The sequence below is a fragment of the Cnephaeus nilssonii genome (genome assembly GCF_951640355.1).
Source record: "Cnephaeus nilssonii genome assembly, chromosome: 18".
In the NCBI taxonomy this organism is placed as follows: domain Eukaryota; kingdom Metazoa; phylum Chordata; class Mammalia; order Chiroptera; family Vespertilionidae; genus Cnephaeus; species Cnephaeus nilssonii.
The window spans coordinates 15,279,705-15,296,151 of NC_137089.1; the positions used below are offsets into that span (position 1 = coordinate 15,279,705).

Genomic DNA, 16,447 nt, shown 5'->3' on the forward strand with positions numbered 1-16,447 from the left:
GTACCGGTGTCTACATTGATGTTGAGTCACTGCCATAGGATCGCTCCCAAAAACTACATATTGTGGCCACTGCCCTCCTTAGAATGGAAGCCTGTGGTACCTCTGCTGCTTTGTTTCAGTAGCTTCCGATTCCAAGTTTGGGACAGTGGTTGGAATCTGATTAACAGAACCTTGGCCCTATGCGCCTTCCCTAAAATGAAACTTGACAATTTTAACTTCTACAATTGAAGAACAAGACATTTCTCGTACATAGGAAGAGTGTTCAGATGCTGGTGAGCCAAAAACATGAACAAATATCTACTTAACAATGAAAAGTAACTACCAATGGGGAGGGGGTTTATTAAGCTCATCTTAATGACCTATTTAATTTTTTTAAATACTAGTTTGCTATTAATTATTTTCCTCTTTGCTCAATAAGCATAAGCAGACAGGAAAGGGGGGTGGGGAATCAATGGGAGAAGGTTAAGGAAAAGAATGTGACTCTTAATTTTAACATTTTCTGCAGATTTGGCCACACAAATATCCATGCACGCTCTTATTTTGCATATAGAACAGAGTCAATTCCTCCCCAGAAAGACAACCTGAAAATGTCGTACATTTACTGCATGCAGGTTAAAATCTAGGATTTTGAGTGGTGTGCAGTCCTCTCCCTCACACCTAGATGTGGCTTTTCACATTACAGTGACCTGTACACCGAAAGACAAGTCATCTGCCTTCCATACATCCCATTTAAATGGTACATAACAACAGGATGACCAAATAAAAATCCTCATTTCGAAAGGAGAGGATGGGAACACAAAGCAATCAATCATCCACAGAAATGATAAAATCCCACTCAGAAGTAATGGTGAATATTGAAAGCAGAATACATTGCTTGGCTGACTCACTTGGCACTTTTGGTTCTGTTTTCTGGAAAGTGTTTCTTTGTCCTTTACTCTTCGAAGCTACGGGGTTTACATTGAAGAGGAGGCCTCGTAGCTTTCATAGCCTGCTTGCTAGTGCAGATTAGGAAACTCAGTAGTTACTTTAGGGGTTGAACAGACTTTTGTATACAGGTTGAACAGACTTTTTTTTCTATACAGGTCCTTCAAAAATTCAGTAGGCTTACAGTCTTTTTGACTCCAGTTGGTTTCAAGTGTGGGTAACTCCAGTCAAACACCTCACTGGACAAAGATTTTGAGCCTCAAGTTACTGTTCTTTTAGTTTCTAGCCTCTGTGTCCTTTGCTCTCAATTCAATGGCAGTCACCTTGATTTGGAAGCAATGGGTTTGGGTGAGAAGGGAATCCCTTCATTCAATTTGGTCAGAAGGCTTTCCCCTTTGGATGGCAAGATCCCATTTATCTATACACACTTTTCTTCCTGCACGTTTAGGATAATTTTACATTATTTCAGTCATTTTTAAAATAAGAATTTGTATAGCATTTTACAGTTTTCAAACTTTTTATACGGATTGGGGTATCTGATCCTTATTCATCAGTACTCATTAAATACCACTACATGTCATATATTCTGTCATGTAGGCTAAATGTGATCCTGAGTTTATGCAAAAGACTCAGCTTCAGAGGTCTAAAACGGCCAACTAGAGCTTGAACTCATATTATCTGGTCCTAAAATGGCATGCTCTTCCCAGGCCGACGGAGGTTCCTGTTGCTATCTGGGTCCACAAAGAGCTGGTAAGTCATACATCAGCTGTTGAAGCTTCTGCCCTGAGGTTATATGGACCAGTTTTGCTCACATTTCACTGGCCAAGCAAGTCACATGACCCCACCTTGCTTCAGAGGTGGGGAGAAAAGTGAATCTATTTAAACAGCCCTAATATCTACCATAATTGTGACTTCTGCTTGTAGTTAACTGTATTATAGCTATTAACTACATAGCTTTCATAATAGTTGTAAAAGCTGTTGGAATGAATGAATTTGTGCTAAACTCTGAAACAATTTTGAAAATCAACTGTTAATTTTATGAAATTCTATTTTATTTTAATTGTTAATGCAGATCCTGAATTAGCCCAACAGAAGTGGTCAGGGAGTTGTCCCTATTTTGTTTAGACTTTCAGGGATTTTAATTATATTTTTTATAGTTAGAAGCTCTAGCAAGCATAAATATCAGTGCACAGCTTTTATACACAAATATACTGTCCCCATATTGAGGTCTTGCAGGACAAAATGGGGAAATAAATCAACCTCTTTCATGTCTTGATATAAACTCTGTAGATGGGAAGTTATGGCCACAGTGGCCACCATGGAGGTGGGGAGAGTGCTGGAGGCAATTCTTATACTTGCAAGTTTGAGGTAGAAGGGAGTTCAAGCGCAATTTGAAGTTATTACTGGTTTTTAAAGATGAAAAGCTACTACAGAGGAATTAGCCATGGACCTCGGCTTTCTCATTGCTACAATAAGGGAGCACATAAACTCCAAAGGTACACTGGGTCCCAAAGACAGCTTCTGAAATTCTACGATTCAATAATTTTAGAAATTCTATTTTTAATGCATTGTTAAAATGATTTAAATGTAATACAAAATGGCTTCTCCAAATTATACTCACTCCGGAAAATGGTAGTTTTGAATAAAACGCAAAAAGAGTGCCTTGTTGACTCAAAGGACATAAATTATAGTCAAAGCTAAACGTTCAAGTCAGGTTTCAGAATCTACGAGCCTGTCTAACCTGTTCCCATAAGTCATTTTGCTTATTAACATCAAGAAATTTCTGACTCTAAAGTAAGTCTGTCTGCAATAGGAGATGAGACCTTCCAGGGGAGAGTAAACAGCGGGGGTCCTACGGAGATAGGATTTGGAAAGAGGTCACTGTGACTTTAAGTTTGGCCTTTCATGGGGAGCTCCTTTGGGGGCTTAGGAGGTTTCCAAACGTGTGGTAGCAAAGAGGACCTTTTGGTTTTTGTTGTGCAGTCACTCGGGGTTTTCTGGTTTTCGGATATTGTGAGGGAAACTGGCCCTTTAGTAGTTCATTTAATCAAGAGGCTTTCTTTGAATGGAGCCTGTGCCAAGTAAATGAGTCACCAGACTGAGCAGAGCAGAATAACGGGGCGCCTCCTGTGTTCAGCTTTCTGCCTGCGATGTTTTGCAGTTCAGAACTTGATTTTTACCTGCAGGCATTTTCTCCAAATGCACGTTGGCTTAAAATACCTAACAGGAGAGTGAGTGGTTTAAGGGCTCTAAAACATAATCTGGGCCTTAGTTCTATAGTTTGCTACCTGAATATTTTTAAACATCTTTACACACACACACACACACACACACACACATTATGCATTTATAGGTAGGTAAGATATGTGTGTGTATATATACTTTAAAATATAAATATACACTTTTTTATCGTGGCTATTGAGCTCTTACAAATAATTTTAGGTGGTCCACTCCTATGGTTATAATAAATTATTTTCATAGATCTCTCCATTAATAATTATCTAAAAAAGTACTTATTGCTGATTACCACAAATTTAGCAGCTTAAAGAAACACCCATTCATTATGCACAGTTCTGTGGGTCACACACGGCATGTCTGGGTTTTCTGCTCAGTGGATCACGTGGCTGAAATCAAGGTGGTGGCTGTGCTGAGCTCTTGTCTGGAGGCTCTGGAGGAAAATCTGCTTCCAGGGTCACCCAGCTCCCCTGTTTGCTTGCGGTCAGCAGCTGGGGGCTGCTCTCGGGTCCTTTCCACAGAGTCCCCTCCATCTTCAAGCCAGTATAAGTGTACACTGAATCCTTCTTGTGTTTCGGATCTTCCCAATTGACTTTCCAGAACCTTCCAGAGAAAGCCCTCTGCTTTTAACCCTTTGCACTCGCTTGCTTTTTTCTCGATTCCTTTATTCTAATGCTAACCGTGTCGAGTCATACTCGACATGCGAGTGCAAAAGGTTAAAGGTCTCGTGTGTATGTGTTAGGCCCACACAGATAATCTCCGTATCTTCAGGTTAACTGATTAGTAACCTTAATCACATCTGCAAAATCCCTTTTGCTGTGTAAAGTAACATAATCATGGGGGCTATCTTAGAATTCTGCCTACCACACTCACTTTATGTAGAACCTTCAGTGTTATATAGGTTCAGTTTTCAGGTTGAATAACATGTCAGAGCATTTGGAACACTAAATGAATTATATTTGGTTTAAATTACTTTTATTATGAACATGATGCAAAGGATTTGTGGTACTGAAAAAAAAATTTACTTTTTAAAATAAGTCTATATATGTATCAGATAAAAGTACATTTAAAAGACCTATTTTAAGGAGCTCTTATAAATGCCCAGCCTATTGCCTAGAATTCTTGGATTCCATCAGGTGACAAGGAGTAGCATTATCTTCCTCAATGCATGCTATTAACCATGGTCTTGGTCATACACCAATGATACAAACTAGGAGACTTCAGCGCTAAGAGATCAGAGATCATCTGTCATCCTCCCCTCTCTTTTTTGTAAATGAGGAACCAGAGACTCAGAGAAGGCCACAGGGCCAGCTAATTAGTGGTAGAGATTGGGCTAGAATACGTGTTAACTGATTCCCTACCTGGTAGTAATAACAGTGTCATTAATTGAAGATTTTCTATATAATAGGTACTACCCCCAAGTACTTTATATAATTTTCTTTAATCCTCACAAGAACTCTATGAGGTAGACATCATGATTGCCAACGCCATTTCAGTTTGAGAAAACTTGAGTCATGGGAGGGTAACTTAGTCAGCATCACCCAGCTGGTACGTGGTCGGAGAGACAGTTTGACACCAGGACCTGACCTCTTCGCTGTGCTCTGCTCCTGCCCCCACCAGCTGCTGTAACGGGGCCTCTCACCCGCAGCGCAGAGTTAGCTTAGTGCTGTCTCCATTGTCAGCTGCACAGGCTGCCCATTGGTTATCTGGCAGTCAGTCCGTGAATAGCAGAGAATGTGAAGTCTGGGAACGGGGCACGCACCCCGGCCCTGCCATTTTCTGTGCGGTTTCAGGGATCTGTGTAACCCTCTGGGGACCCAGATGCTGTATCTGTAAGATGGGATCTCTTGAGTTGTTCCGAAGAGGATGCATGTAAACAGCAGTCTGTAACCAAGAGGACCGCATGCTCATCGGTTTGTTGTTCTTTGACAAATGATGGCTGGTTCTTATCACCCTGTAGCAGCCGATTTTCTCCTCACTGTTGCCGTGAAAGACTCAGACATCACACGTAACACAGTTCGTCTTTGCCATTGCAAGGGCTTTGTCCTGAGACCTTTAGGAATCTCCTTGCTTTGAAAGTTGTGTTCCCGTACATACCCTCATTCCACATTTTCAGACTTAACGGAAGTTGTAGACCTCACTTGATGGTGGTGGTTAACAGGACATTCTTCGCAGGAAGAGAGCAGGAAAGCCACATGCAGAGGCCAGGACTCCCAGGGCCTGGCTCCCTCACGCCAGCCCAGTACCTTCCATGATTCCAGTTCACACCTGGACAAAATGTTATTGCCTTTTGATGTGGCCATTTGGGAATTGCTCTAAATAAAGTCATACATATTAAATTGATGAATACCCAGATCTACTTTTCCTCGCCATCCTTTTAAACACTTTAACCTCTTTCTTGTATGTATTTTTCGCTATACCATTTTAAAATAAATTGCAGGTAATATAACATTTCAGGTATAAATATTTCTTGTAATAAATAAGGACATTTTTTTTAGACATGCCATTATCTACCTAGGAACATTAATAATTTCCTTATCTCCTTTAAGAGCCAATCTATACTCAAATTTTCCCTATGTGTCCTAAAATTGCTTTTAGAGTGTTTTGCTTTTATGGTTTCTTGTTTTTTATTCTCCCCCCCCCCAAAAAAAAAAAATTAAAGCCATCACTCACAGCTTTTAATAGTTACATCTCTGTGATATTTTAAATCTGGAACAATTTACTCAGCCTTGTTAGTTTGTTTATCTTCATGATATTAGCTATTTTAAGAGATTAGGCCCCAATTCTCTTGAATGAAAGAGACATGTTCTGGGTTTGTCTGACTTTTTTTTTTTAATTGTCATTTATCTTTTTACCCTATCTTCTGCAATTTTGAAAACTAGAAGTTGGTTCCAAAGATCTGATGAGAAGCAGGTTGTATATTTTTGTTCGGAACAACTCCATAGGTGATATTGTGTAGGTTGTATCAGGAAGCACTTATGATTGTCCTGCTATTGTCCTGCTATTAGGTGTAACAGTACACCTAAACGCACAAAAATAATAAGCACTCATGCCACGCCTGTGTGAACAATGCTCACTTTAAAAACCTTTGCTCTGAGAGTCATTACTGCAAACGCTGCTAAGTTTGACCACTTGATTACGATGGTGATAGCCAGGTCTCCCAGTGTTAAAGTGTGTTTTCCTTTAGCAAGTCAACTAATCCGTGGAAAGATTTTTTTTTTTTTTTTTTTTTTGCTCATATGAATAGTTAGTGATGTTAGCATTCATCAATGTGCCTTATTTGAATTATTCATTCCATTGGAGGTTACAGATTGGTAATTTTAAAATGTATTCCTTTTACATTTCATATATAGTTGATTTCAGAGAGGAAGGAAGAGGGAGAGAGAGAGATAGTAACACAAATGGTGAGAATCATCGATCGGCTGCCTCCTACATGCCCCCTACTGAGGACTAAGCCTGCAACTGGGCATGTGCCCTGACTGGGCATGGAACCATGACCTCCTGGATCATAGGTTGATGCTCAACCATTGGGCCACACCAGCCGGGCTCCTTTTACATTTCTTAACTAACATCTTCCTCTGTAAAGAAGAGCTTTCTCTCATCAACGGCGGATACTTTGTATCATCTTAAGTTCATATCAGTACAACATGTTTATTATCAATTATTTAAAATATCAACCTTAGATTATGGAACTGAGCTGGAAATGAGTCATAACTGTTATTTTATATATACTTTTTAAAGCATTTTGATGTGCGTCAAAGGTGAAAGTGGAGAATAGATAAAATTTAAAACAGTGTTTCAAATGGTGAACAAATATTACGAGAGGTTTGGTGAAAGGAATTTCATCAAGTCACTGGCAATATCAGCAAATATGTATTGATCTAAAATGAAATTATTAATATCAGATACTAAAAGAGAGCTTATTGAATCCCCAAAATGCTAATGATATGCATGGTTAATGTCGATAATATTTAGACCTGACAAGAAGTCAAGTATTACAGGTCATTTGGTAGTCTCCCAATGCCACAGCCAGCATGCAAGGCCCTTTATCATGTGACCCACCCCCACCATTACTCCTCCCGTCTTCTTGCTTATTCTTGGGCCCCAGTCTGCCCATTTTGCAAGCTCAGCTCAAATTCCGCTCCCTCTATGAGGACGCTCCTTCCTCCCTGACCTCTCAGATAGCACTCCTCACCTCTGTCACATCTGTGGTACTTGACTCCGTTTCCTATTTGGTCTTCTCATTGACTTCTATACGTAAACCTCATATCCAAACTGATCCAAACTGCTGGAGATCCTTGAGGACATGACTTCCCCAGGACCAGATATTAAAAAGCTCTTTTTACCGGACATGGCTGGGCTGTTGTATTCCTTTGGGAATCTCTCTGAAAGTTACCAACAGATGGGGAACTATTAGCAAACAAGGCTCTCTCCCTGGGATAGCTTTCCTTGCCTTCTAACATCAGTCATCCTGCACAACACAGGGTTCCATGTGAAAGTTAAGGCTGGCATTGAGTATTGCTCACCACCTACTCTTTGGAAATCATGTGAAGACCTAGTTCTTTTACTATGCCAGAGAGCAAGGAAAAAGAAAAAGACGGGTATAAGTTAATGTTGCACTTAAATATTACAATAAAAACAAAGCTTATTATATTCCCCTTAGGTTGAAACTTTTTGTTTCTTTCATTCCCAGTTTGAACACTGTTTTAAATGGAAATGAAACCATGGCATTTTGTGCTTGAAGATGTTTAGAAAATCTTCATCCCACTCAACAAGGCATTGTGTGAAACGCCTTTTCTCTCTGCTTCCTGAATAAGAGCGCTTTGTGTCGGCGCAGTTCTTTTCCTCTGAGGACCTCGGAGTGTTGGCTGATCCTTCTTCTCCCCAGGTGGCGACGACCAAGCCGTCACCCCTTTTGTTTTCTGTCTGTGCAGAGGCAGGCGGTAAGAAGCTGCGGAGCACGGTGCAGAGAAGCACAGAGACAGGCCTGGCCGTGGAGATGAGGAACTGGATGACTCGCCAGGCGAGCCGGGAGTCCACCGACGGCAGCATGAACAGCTACAGCTCCGAAGGAAAGTGAGTGAGGCCGGCCGCCAAGCGCAGCCCTCCGGGCCCCCCTCTCTCCGCTGTCACAAAAGCCGCCCCACGCGCTCCGCAGTGCCCTCTTGGTTTTCACTGATTTGCTGTGGAGAGAACGTGGCTCACCTGCCACTGGCATACCTGGTTTCTTATATCCGGGACCTAGGTCTGGGGATAAAATGTTGGGCTTTAATGGCAAGAGGCTAAAAGGGGACTTTCACAATGCATGCAATTAAAAACCTGCCCTAGCTTGAAACAGTACACCTAAACACACAAAAATAATAAGCACTCATGCCACGCCTGTGTGAACAACGCTCACTTTAAAAACCTTTGCTCTGAGAGTCATTACTGCAAAGGACAGGACACTGCTGCATGCCTAGTTCCATGCAGTAGCAAACGGCGCAGACAAACGTAGCAGCCGAATGCCGCAGATTGGGGCCTTTCCCGTGCGCAGTCACCGCTCAGTCTCCCCTTGAATCGGCTGCCCCTGAGATATTGTGGAAGCCTTTATGGAGATGGTGTAGCCTTGTCGCCAACAATCCAACAGTGATTAGCAACTGCAGATGAGCAGGTGGGTGCACGAGTGACACTGATAGAGGAGAGTGGGGTTTACTGACTTCACTCTGTCACCCCCACGGAAGTATCAGCTGTTTAGACAACACACATGGGCCAGCTCACCTGTGTGAGGCCATAGGCGCTGCTGGCAAAGTCTTCATGATGTGCCCTACGGACCATTTGTCTAGCACGGTTACATAAATAGAAGAGATGTATATGGCTTCTGCATTTATAAATAAGGTCATGTGGGATACTTATGGAAACATCACACTGTTTGGATTAACTGTATATTTGGGGACTAAGTTTGGGGGAAGACATGGATTTGATGTGAATCAAGGATGCCTTAAAAGGGAGGGAGAATAGAGTACTAAGTCAGTGTGCACTGAGCACTCATCTTTGCGAAGCACAATGTTAGATAGATGCGTTAGGGGTATCAAAAGTTTACACTGCCGCCCCTCACTTCAGATGTTTATAGTCTTTTTGGAGAAATGGATGAATACTCATAAATTCATCCAACAAACAGAACTTAGAACTTCTGGAGTTCTGGGCACTGTGCTATGAGTTGGGGATATAAGCCATACCAGGGAGCCAAAATCAGTGGATGGACTGTAGAACCATATAGGCTTAAGTCCTCATCTGCTTTTTGGCACTATAGAAACTTGGGTGAGTTTCTAGGCTTCATTTTAATTAATTGATTGAGCTTAGCAATTATTCATTAAGTGTTTACAATACCCCAGGCACAGTTCTAGGTGCTGGAGATGTATCAATGAACAAAATAGAAGAAAGGAAACAAACTCTACCTTCACCAGACCTATAGTATAGTAGACAAGATAGCCGTTAAAGAAGAAAAACTATTAAAATATATAGTAGATTAGGTGGTATACGTTTTAAGGTGAAAAACAAAGAAAGGAGGAGAGATGATACAGGGTATGTGTAAGGTTTTATGTAGGGTAGACGGGGGAAAGGACACATCCAAGTAAAGATCTGAAGGACGGTAGTGAATATATGGGTATTTGAGGGAGGGACATTCTATGCTGAAGGGATGCCGGGGCCCTGAGGCAGGAGCTTGGGAGGCGTCAGCAGTGGAGGGCAGCACTGGAGTAAGGGCAGAGGTGGTAACAGACCAGGAAGTGAGATACGGTGAGTAGGGTGGACAGTCTGTGTAGTCTGTACATATCCTTGTAAGGACTTTGCTTTTACTCTCAGGGATGAGAAGTCAGTGGAGGGTTTTGAGCAGACATCACTCTGACGTCCAACATCACTCTGCCTGCTGTGGGGGTGGCGAGCAAAGGTGGCAACAGGGAGGTCCCTCAGAAGGCTGTTGCAGTCATGCAGAAGCTAGAAGATGAGGGCTTGGGCCAGCATTCCTGGGGTCAGATTCTAGATGTATTTTGATAGTAGAGCCAGTAATATTGATGCATGTGATGTGACATGAGAAAAAGAGAGCGTATTGGTTTGCTAGGGCTGCCATAACACAATACCACAGACTGGGTGGCTTAAACAACAGAAATATATTTTCTCATCCTTCTGGAGGCTGGAAATCCAAGATCAAGGTGTCAGCAGGGTTGATTTCTCCCGAGGCCCCTCTCCTGGCCTCGCCGTTGGCCTCCTTCTCACTGAGTCCTCAGGTGGTCTCTCTGTGGGTGCATGTCCCTGCTGTCTCTTCCTCTCCTTATAAAGACACCAATCATATTAGATTAAGGCCCCACCCTTATGACCTCACTTAACCTTAATTAGCTCTTTCAAGGCCCTATCTCCCAATAGTCATACTGGGGATTAAGGCTTCAATACATGAATTTCCCAGAGGGAGGGGGAGGGGGAAACACGGTTCAATCTGTAACAAAGAGGAAAGACATCTCCAAGATTAATTGAAAGGGTAAAGTTGAGGGTTAAGATGGGGACCCTCTTGAGGGGAACAGAGTTTGTGTGTTTTTTTTTGCTTGGGGTTTGGGACAAGTTATATATTTCATTGCCTATTAGACATCCAAGCAGATATGTTGACTAAGTAGTTAGAATACAGGTCTGCGGCCCAAGGGAGAGTCCCAAGCTGGGGATGCCATTCTAGGCAGTATCAGCATAGATGGTGTTTAAAACCGTGAGACTGGATGAGATTACCATGGGAACGAGGATGTGGAAATCATAAGAGGTCAAAGGATCAAGCTCCCAATATTTAGGCAGAACTAGCAAAGGAGACTGCGGCCAAAAAGTAAAACCTGGACTAGAGAGTCTGTGGAAAACAGGTTTCAAGGAAGAAACAGGCATCCATTGTGTCAAATGACGCTAAGTTAAATAGTACTAATTAATACAGAGTATTAGCAGTTCAATTTACCACTGCGGCTACTAGGTAACCTTGATCGGAGAAATTTTAGTGGAGTGGAGGAGATAAAGCAAGGAAAGAGAGCAAGGAAAAATGTGGTAGAGTTTCAAGGGAGAGTGAGAGGAAAGACATTGAAGACAGCACAGAGAGACAACTCTTTCGAGGAGTTTCAGGAGAGAAATGGGGTGGTAGCTGGAGAGGCAAGTGGGGTTAGTGGAGGGAATTTTTTTTAAAGTGGAAGAAATAATGGTATGTGTGCTGGTGGGAGTGATACGAAAAAAGTTTCTTCATCTATAAAATGGGTTAAATAATGGAATCTGTCTCCTAGGTTAGCTAAGATGATCAAGTATGACAATGCCAGTCACGGAGTAAGTGTTCGCTATGTCCTGAGCGCTATTAATAGAAACCATAGTCCACGTCCTCCAGACAAGGAAGAGAAAGACACGTACGCGGAAGCCTGCAGTGCAGTGTGAGCAGTGCTCCTGGTGACACACATGGGCCGCTGGAGAATAAGGAGGGAGGACCATGGGATCCAACCAGTGCAAGTGGCAAAACAGTGGTGCCCACGGCTCCTGCAGGAAGGGCGACCGGGAAGCCTGGCTGCCTGGTTGGAGACCGAGGTTGAGGGTTTAATCCCATGTGTTATTCTGCTTTCAGTCTGATCTTCCCTGGTGTCCGCTTGGCCTCTGACAGCCAGTTCAGCGATTTTCTGGATGGCCTTGGCCCTGCCCAGCTAGTGGGGCGCCAGACTCTGGCTACACCTGCAATGGGTAAGAATTTCTGGCGCGTGATTCTGTTCTGTTGTTGTTCTTTTAGATTGTGGAGAATCGCATTCTTTCCTTTCCTAGGATTCTTAACAGTATTATCAGCAGGAATAAGCATTTTATATTTTAGCAATTTAAAAAAATCTTCAACTAATTTTTCCCCCATTTCATTTACATGCTTTTTAAAGTGAGATGCTGTTCATCAAATGTTAAATCTATATGAATGTAGGAAAGGAAGTGGGAAATGATGAAATGCTGTTAAGCCAAGGCCTTTGCATAGCATTTTTCTTAACTGCATTTGTATGGTAAGTTCTGTTTGTTTCTCCCTCACATACGACCAGGTGACATTCAGGTGGGAATGATGGACAAAAAGGGACAGTTGGAGGTGGAGATCATCCGGGCCCGTGGCCTTGTTGTCAAACCAGGTTCCAAGACACTGCCAGGTAAAAGCAGAAGAGGTGCTTCTGTTACTGCTCACCATCCACATTCTGCAATTCGGATGCGTCAGTTATCTGTAGTAGTTTGCGTGTGTGTTCTGAGTGAGCGCCAGTGAGGGTGGCCTGGTAGGGGTAATCGACGCTGTTAGATAAGTATGTACGTATGTAGTAGAAACCGCTGCAAAATGGAAACCACCACACAGATTGTTCACTTAGTACAGCATGTCCATTAGTGATTCCTTTTCTCATTAGCTGGTGTTTTGTGTCATTCTTCGATTTGTCTGGAGCTTCAAAATTTTCCTCGGGAATCCTTGAGGTTCTGGAATTAGAATAAAAACAGATACAGGCCCCCAAGTAGCCTGTTCATGCAGGACAGTCTCATGATAAGACTTACTTCCTGTAGTGTAGAAAGGAAACGAGGCATCGTGATAAATTTTCATGATGCCACATATTTTGTACGGAAGGCGTGCGTGTACCGGGTTGCTTGTAGCATGGGCCTCAGACTCCTGCACTGTGCAGGGATGTATGTCCGGATCTGATGCACAGAACAGCTACTGAGGATTCTGAATCGAGGTTTCTCACCTTAGCCCCTCCACTGGCTGGTTGTGATTTTCAATCTCTTAACTTTGTCAGCCCTGCAGAAATTCCAAGTTAGAATGGATATGACCTGTTGTACAGCCTTGCGGTGGTGATTGAGGCAGGTGTATTTATACAGGTCTTGGAGCTAGTCGACCCACTGCCTTGGAAAGAATACGATCATTTCTACATGCGTGAAAATGCTTTCAGCAAGAGTCTGTCAGATACATCTCAAGCTATGAGATTCAGAATTCCTTTCCTCTTCCCAGCTAATTGGACATATTACACAAAACCTCAGCCTGGTCGTGCGCCCCGCACCACCATGAATGAACAAACCCTTTGTGTTTATTAAACAAATTTACTATCCAAATAAAAACCCCTTTGAGTGATAAATAAGTGATTTATGGGGATGGGTGAATAAAACAATATAGATTAAAGCATGTTTACTTAGATTGAAGTGTTGACAAATGAAAGATTAAGACATCTCCCTTGAATACTGTTAGGAACTAGACGCATTTAACCTTCGTTAATGCAAATCTGTATAACCTGTTGATGGGAAGTCAGTAATCATTTCAGGGGCTGTCGACATTGCCTGAAAGTGCTGGAATGGCCGATGGTTACCTTCTGTCTCCCTGATGATTTTGACCTCGTGTGGAAAGGCGGGTGACTGTGGGTGGCCAGCTCCTTCTGACAAGGTTAACCTGTTGCAGACGTCACCCAGGAGTTGGGCATTTCGTAACCACAGAGCCTCACCTAACTCTCCTCTGTCTTTTCTCTCCCAAGCACCATACGTAAAGGTGTACCTACTGGATAATGGAGTCTGCGTAGCCAAAAAGAAAACAAAAGTGGCACGAAAAACGCTGGAACCCCTATACCAGCAGCTGTTATCTTTCGAAGAAAGTCCCCAAGGAAAGGTTTTGCAGGTATTTGCTGAGCTGTTTATCCCTCACCTAAGAAAGCGCTTTCATGGAGTCAGACCTTGTCGCCAGCCTCCTTACTTACCACGTCCTTTTCTGGTCCTCACCGCTGAAAGGCTTGGGAAACTTCAAAGCAGGGGCCCATGCTGTAAAGCTGTAGACACTGTTGTTTCCTTTAAAGTGAAGTACAGACTAGCCAACCCCGTCCCATGTGATAAATCTCCCTGGACCACTTATGGTCTTCACACTTCATACAGTTTTCCTGATACACCTTTGGATTCTAGTAGTGAAAGACAACGATCCCAGTAGTCAATACAACTATTTAACGTGATGTTTGATGCCAGCACATTAACGGAATGTGTTTTAGTTTACAAGTTTTTGCGTACATGATTGTACCAACGTTATTCTCCTTTTTATTTTGCCAACAGATCATTGTCTGGGGGGATTACGGCCGCATGGATCACAAATCTTTCATGGGAGTGGCCCAGATACTTTTAGATGAACTGGAACTTTCCAACATGGTGATTGGATGGTTCAAACTTTTCCCCACGTCCTCCCTCGTAGATCCAACCTTGGCCCCTCTGACAAGAAGAGCATCCCAGTCATCTCTGGAAAGTTCAACGGGACCTTCTTACTCTCGTTCATAGCAGCTGTAAAACTGTTGTCATAGCAACCAGCGTTACAAAAAAAAAAAATCACAGGTCGCTAACCCTGGTAACACTGCATGCTTAAATGTTGTGTCTTCTGAGCCTGTTTCTAGGGATACAAAGCGATCCTGTGTTCTCAGAGGAAGTTGCACACATTGTGCCCTAAAGAAGGCCCTCAGGTGAGAGAGCAGCGCTGTGAAGAGCTGTCAGGTTTGGAGTTCAGCGACACTCAAATTTGGGTCCAATCTGAAGCCATGGATTAATCTCAAAGAATCAGTCAGTCTCATGCAACAAAAGCCCTTTTCAATGGCACCTTTATATTTTTACCGTTCCCTTTCTCTCCATTTCTCTGACCCCAAAGCCCTGCTATGCCACAGAAATGCAGTGAGCGACCCAGCCACTAAGCCATGTGATAAGTTCAAGGAGTGAAGTCTAGGAAGCAGCAGGTGAAAAGCAGGAGACCAGAGCAGTGGTCCGAGGCAGCGCGTCAGCCCTCCCTGGGCAGCGGCCGGGAGCAGCCAGGCCAGCGTGCACAGGGGCAGACCTCGGAGCCCCCGCAGCCCTCACTCCCTCACGCCAAGAAGTGTTGGACTGTGGGAAACAAAATTCTGAGGCTACACTGTACTGAATGAAATTAGAGAAACCTTTCTGCATGGACACAGATTAGCTGAATACTTACGTTATTTTCTTGGGGCTGCAACTTGCAAAAAAAAAAACAAAAAAAAAATAAAACTCAGCCATTTTCAACAATTTATATTCTTTTTAAAAATAAATTTCACTAGTGCATGGTTTTAAAAAGGGGCAAGAATGCAACAGGGTGATACAAAGACACACCATGTTTATTATTTAATCCTAGTCTGTGTTTTGGCAGACATGACAAAAGAAAATACTTTCTAGAAGTTACTTAAAATTCTCTTTGTGACAAATAAATGAATATTCAGTTTATTTCCATGTTAAATATACAAATCCAATGAAGTTCGATATGTGCAAATTGTTCACATCTTTCTCCTCACTTTTCTCCTCCTCCCTCTTTTAATCTTTTATTTTCTCTCTCCCTATCAGATTGAACATTATTCTAAAAAATGACCAGTTTTTGACCTGATACTCTCTTGTACCCCAGGTTTGATTCAGAGCCGTAGATGCTTCTGAATTTATGAATTTCTCAAGGGGAAAAAAAAATATAAGAGCTTTCTGTATTTCAAGCATGTTGGAAAGGATTTTGCAACATGGCTTGGGAGTGCACTAAAGTAAGTCAGCATGTATTTGATAAAGAAGATATTTGAACTTTTGCAATCCGTTGTCCAGTGAGTGCATGGTAATTTTATTTTCGCCTTCCAAGTTTAGTTTACAGGAAAATTCTGAAATCATGTGGCCATTGTAATGTCCAATAAATTTGTTTTTAGCACCAGCATTATTCATACAGGGGTTAAAGTATTCTTTCTAGAAGGTCTTGGGTTTCGCTTTTTAATTAATTAAAGCGATTTCTTTAGCCAGTTTCCATTTACTATGTGAATAGAAACACTGCTAAAACTTTGGGGCCCTGGAACACAGGGCTGTTTATTAATTCTTTTTTTTTTTCTGTAGTAAAATTCAATTTTTCACAAATTATATTTCTAAATAAATAGAGTAAACATGAATTTGCAACAAATAACTTTAAAGCTCCAATTTTTAGATGACTCAAAGGAAGTCAATCTGCCTATTCATACTTCTTTGATGCCATCACCAAAAGTCCACACACAAATCCCAAAAGTCAAACCCCTGCCTTTGATTTTACCGACAGTTGTTATTGCCATTGGGTGGTGCTACACGGTCAGATTTCTCTTAAAGGCCCCCTGTGTAGCGGAAAAGTCGCCGGTTAATGTAATAAACCACCCGGCCTGCCTGTTCCTTTATGTACATTCTGTAAACACATCCTTATAGGTTGATTTAATTTCTTTCAATGACTATTGAAATCCACGTCCATATCATTTCTTTAAACTAAAGCCATGCACCAAAA

The 16,447-nt window shown here is 42.2% G+C and overlaps 1 protein-coding gene across 4 annotated transcripts in view; it reads left to right on the forward strand.

Annotated features, from left to right (window-relative positions):
- The window catches only part of RIMS2 (regulating synaptic membrane exocytosis 2), a 355,739-nt gene extending 339,842 nt beyond the window's left edge, over nucleotides 1-15,897 (forward strand). For all 4 annotated transcript variants that reach the window (XM_079795974.1, XM_079795973.1, XM_079795972.1 and 1 more), the window contains 5 exons: nucleotides 8,094-8,235; nucleotides 11,768-11,880; nucleotides 12,216-12,317; nucleotides 13,671-13,810; nucleotides 14,233-15,897. In XM_079795974.1, coding sequence (XP_079652100.1) covers nucleotides 8,094-8,235; nucleotides 11,768-11,880; nucleotides 12,216-12,317; nucleotides 13,671-13,810; nucleotides 14,233-14,451 — 716 coding nt within the window. In that variant the 3' untranslated portion in view covers nucleotides 14,452-15,897. The remainder of the gene's footprint in view (nucleotides 1-8,093; nucleotides 8,236-11,767; nucleotides 11,881-12,215; nucleotides 12,318-13,670; nucleotides 13,811-14,232) is intronic.
- The last annotated feature ends 550 nt before the right edge of the window (nucleotides 15,898-16,447 follow it).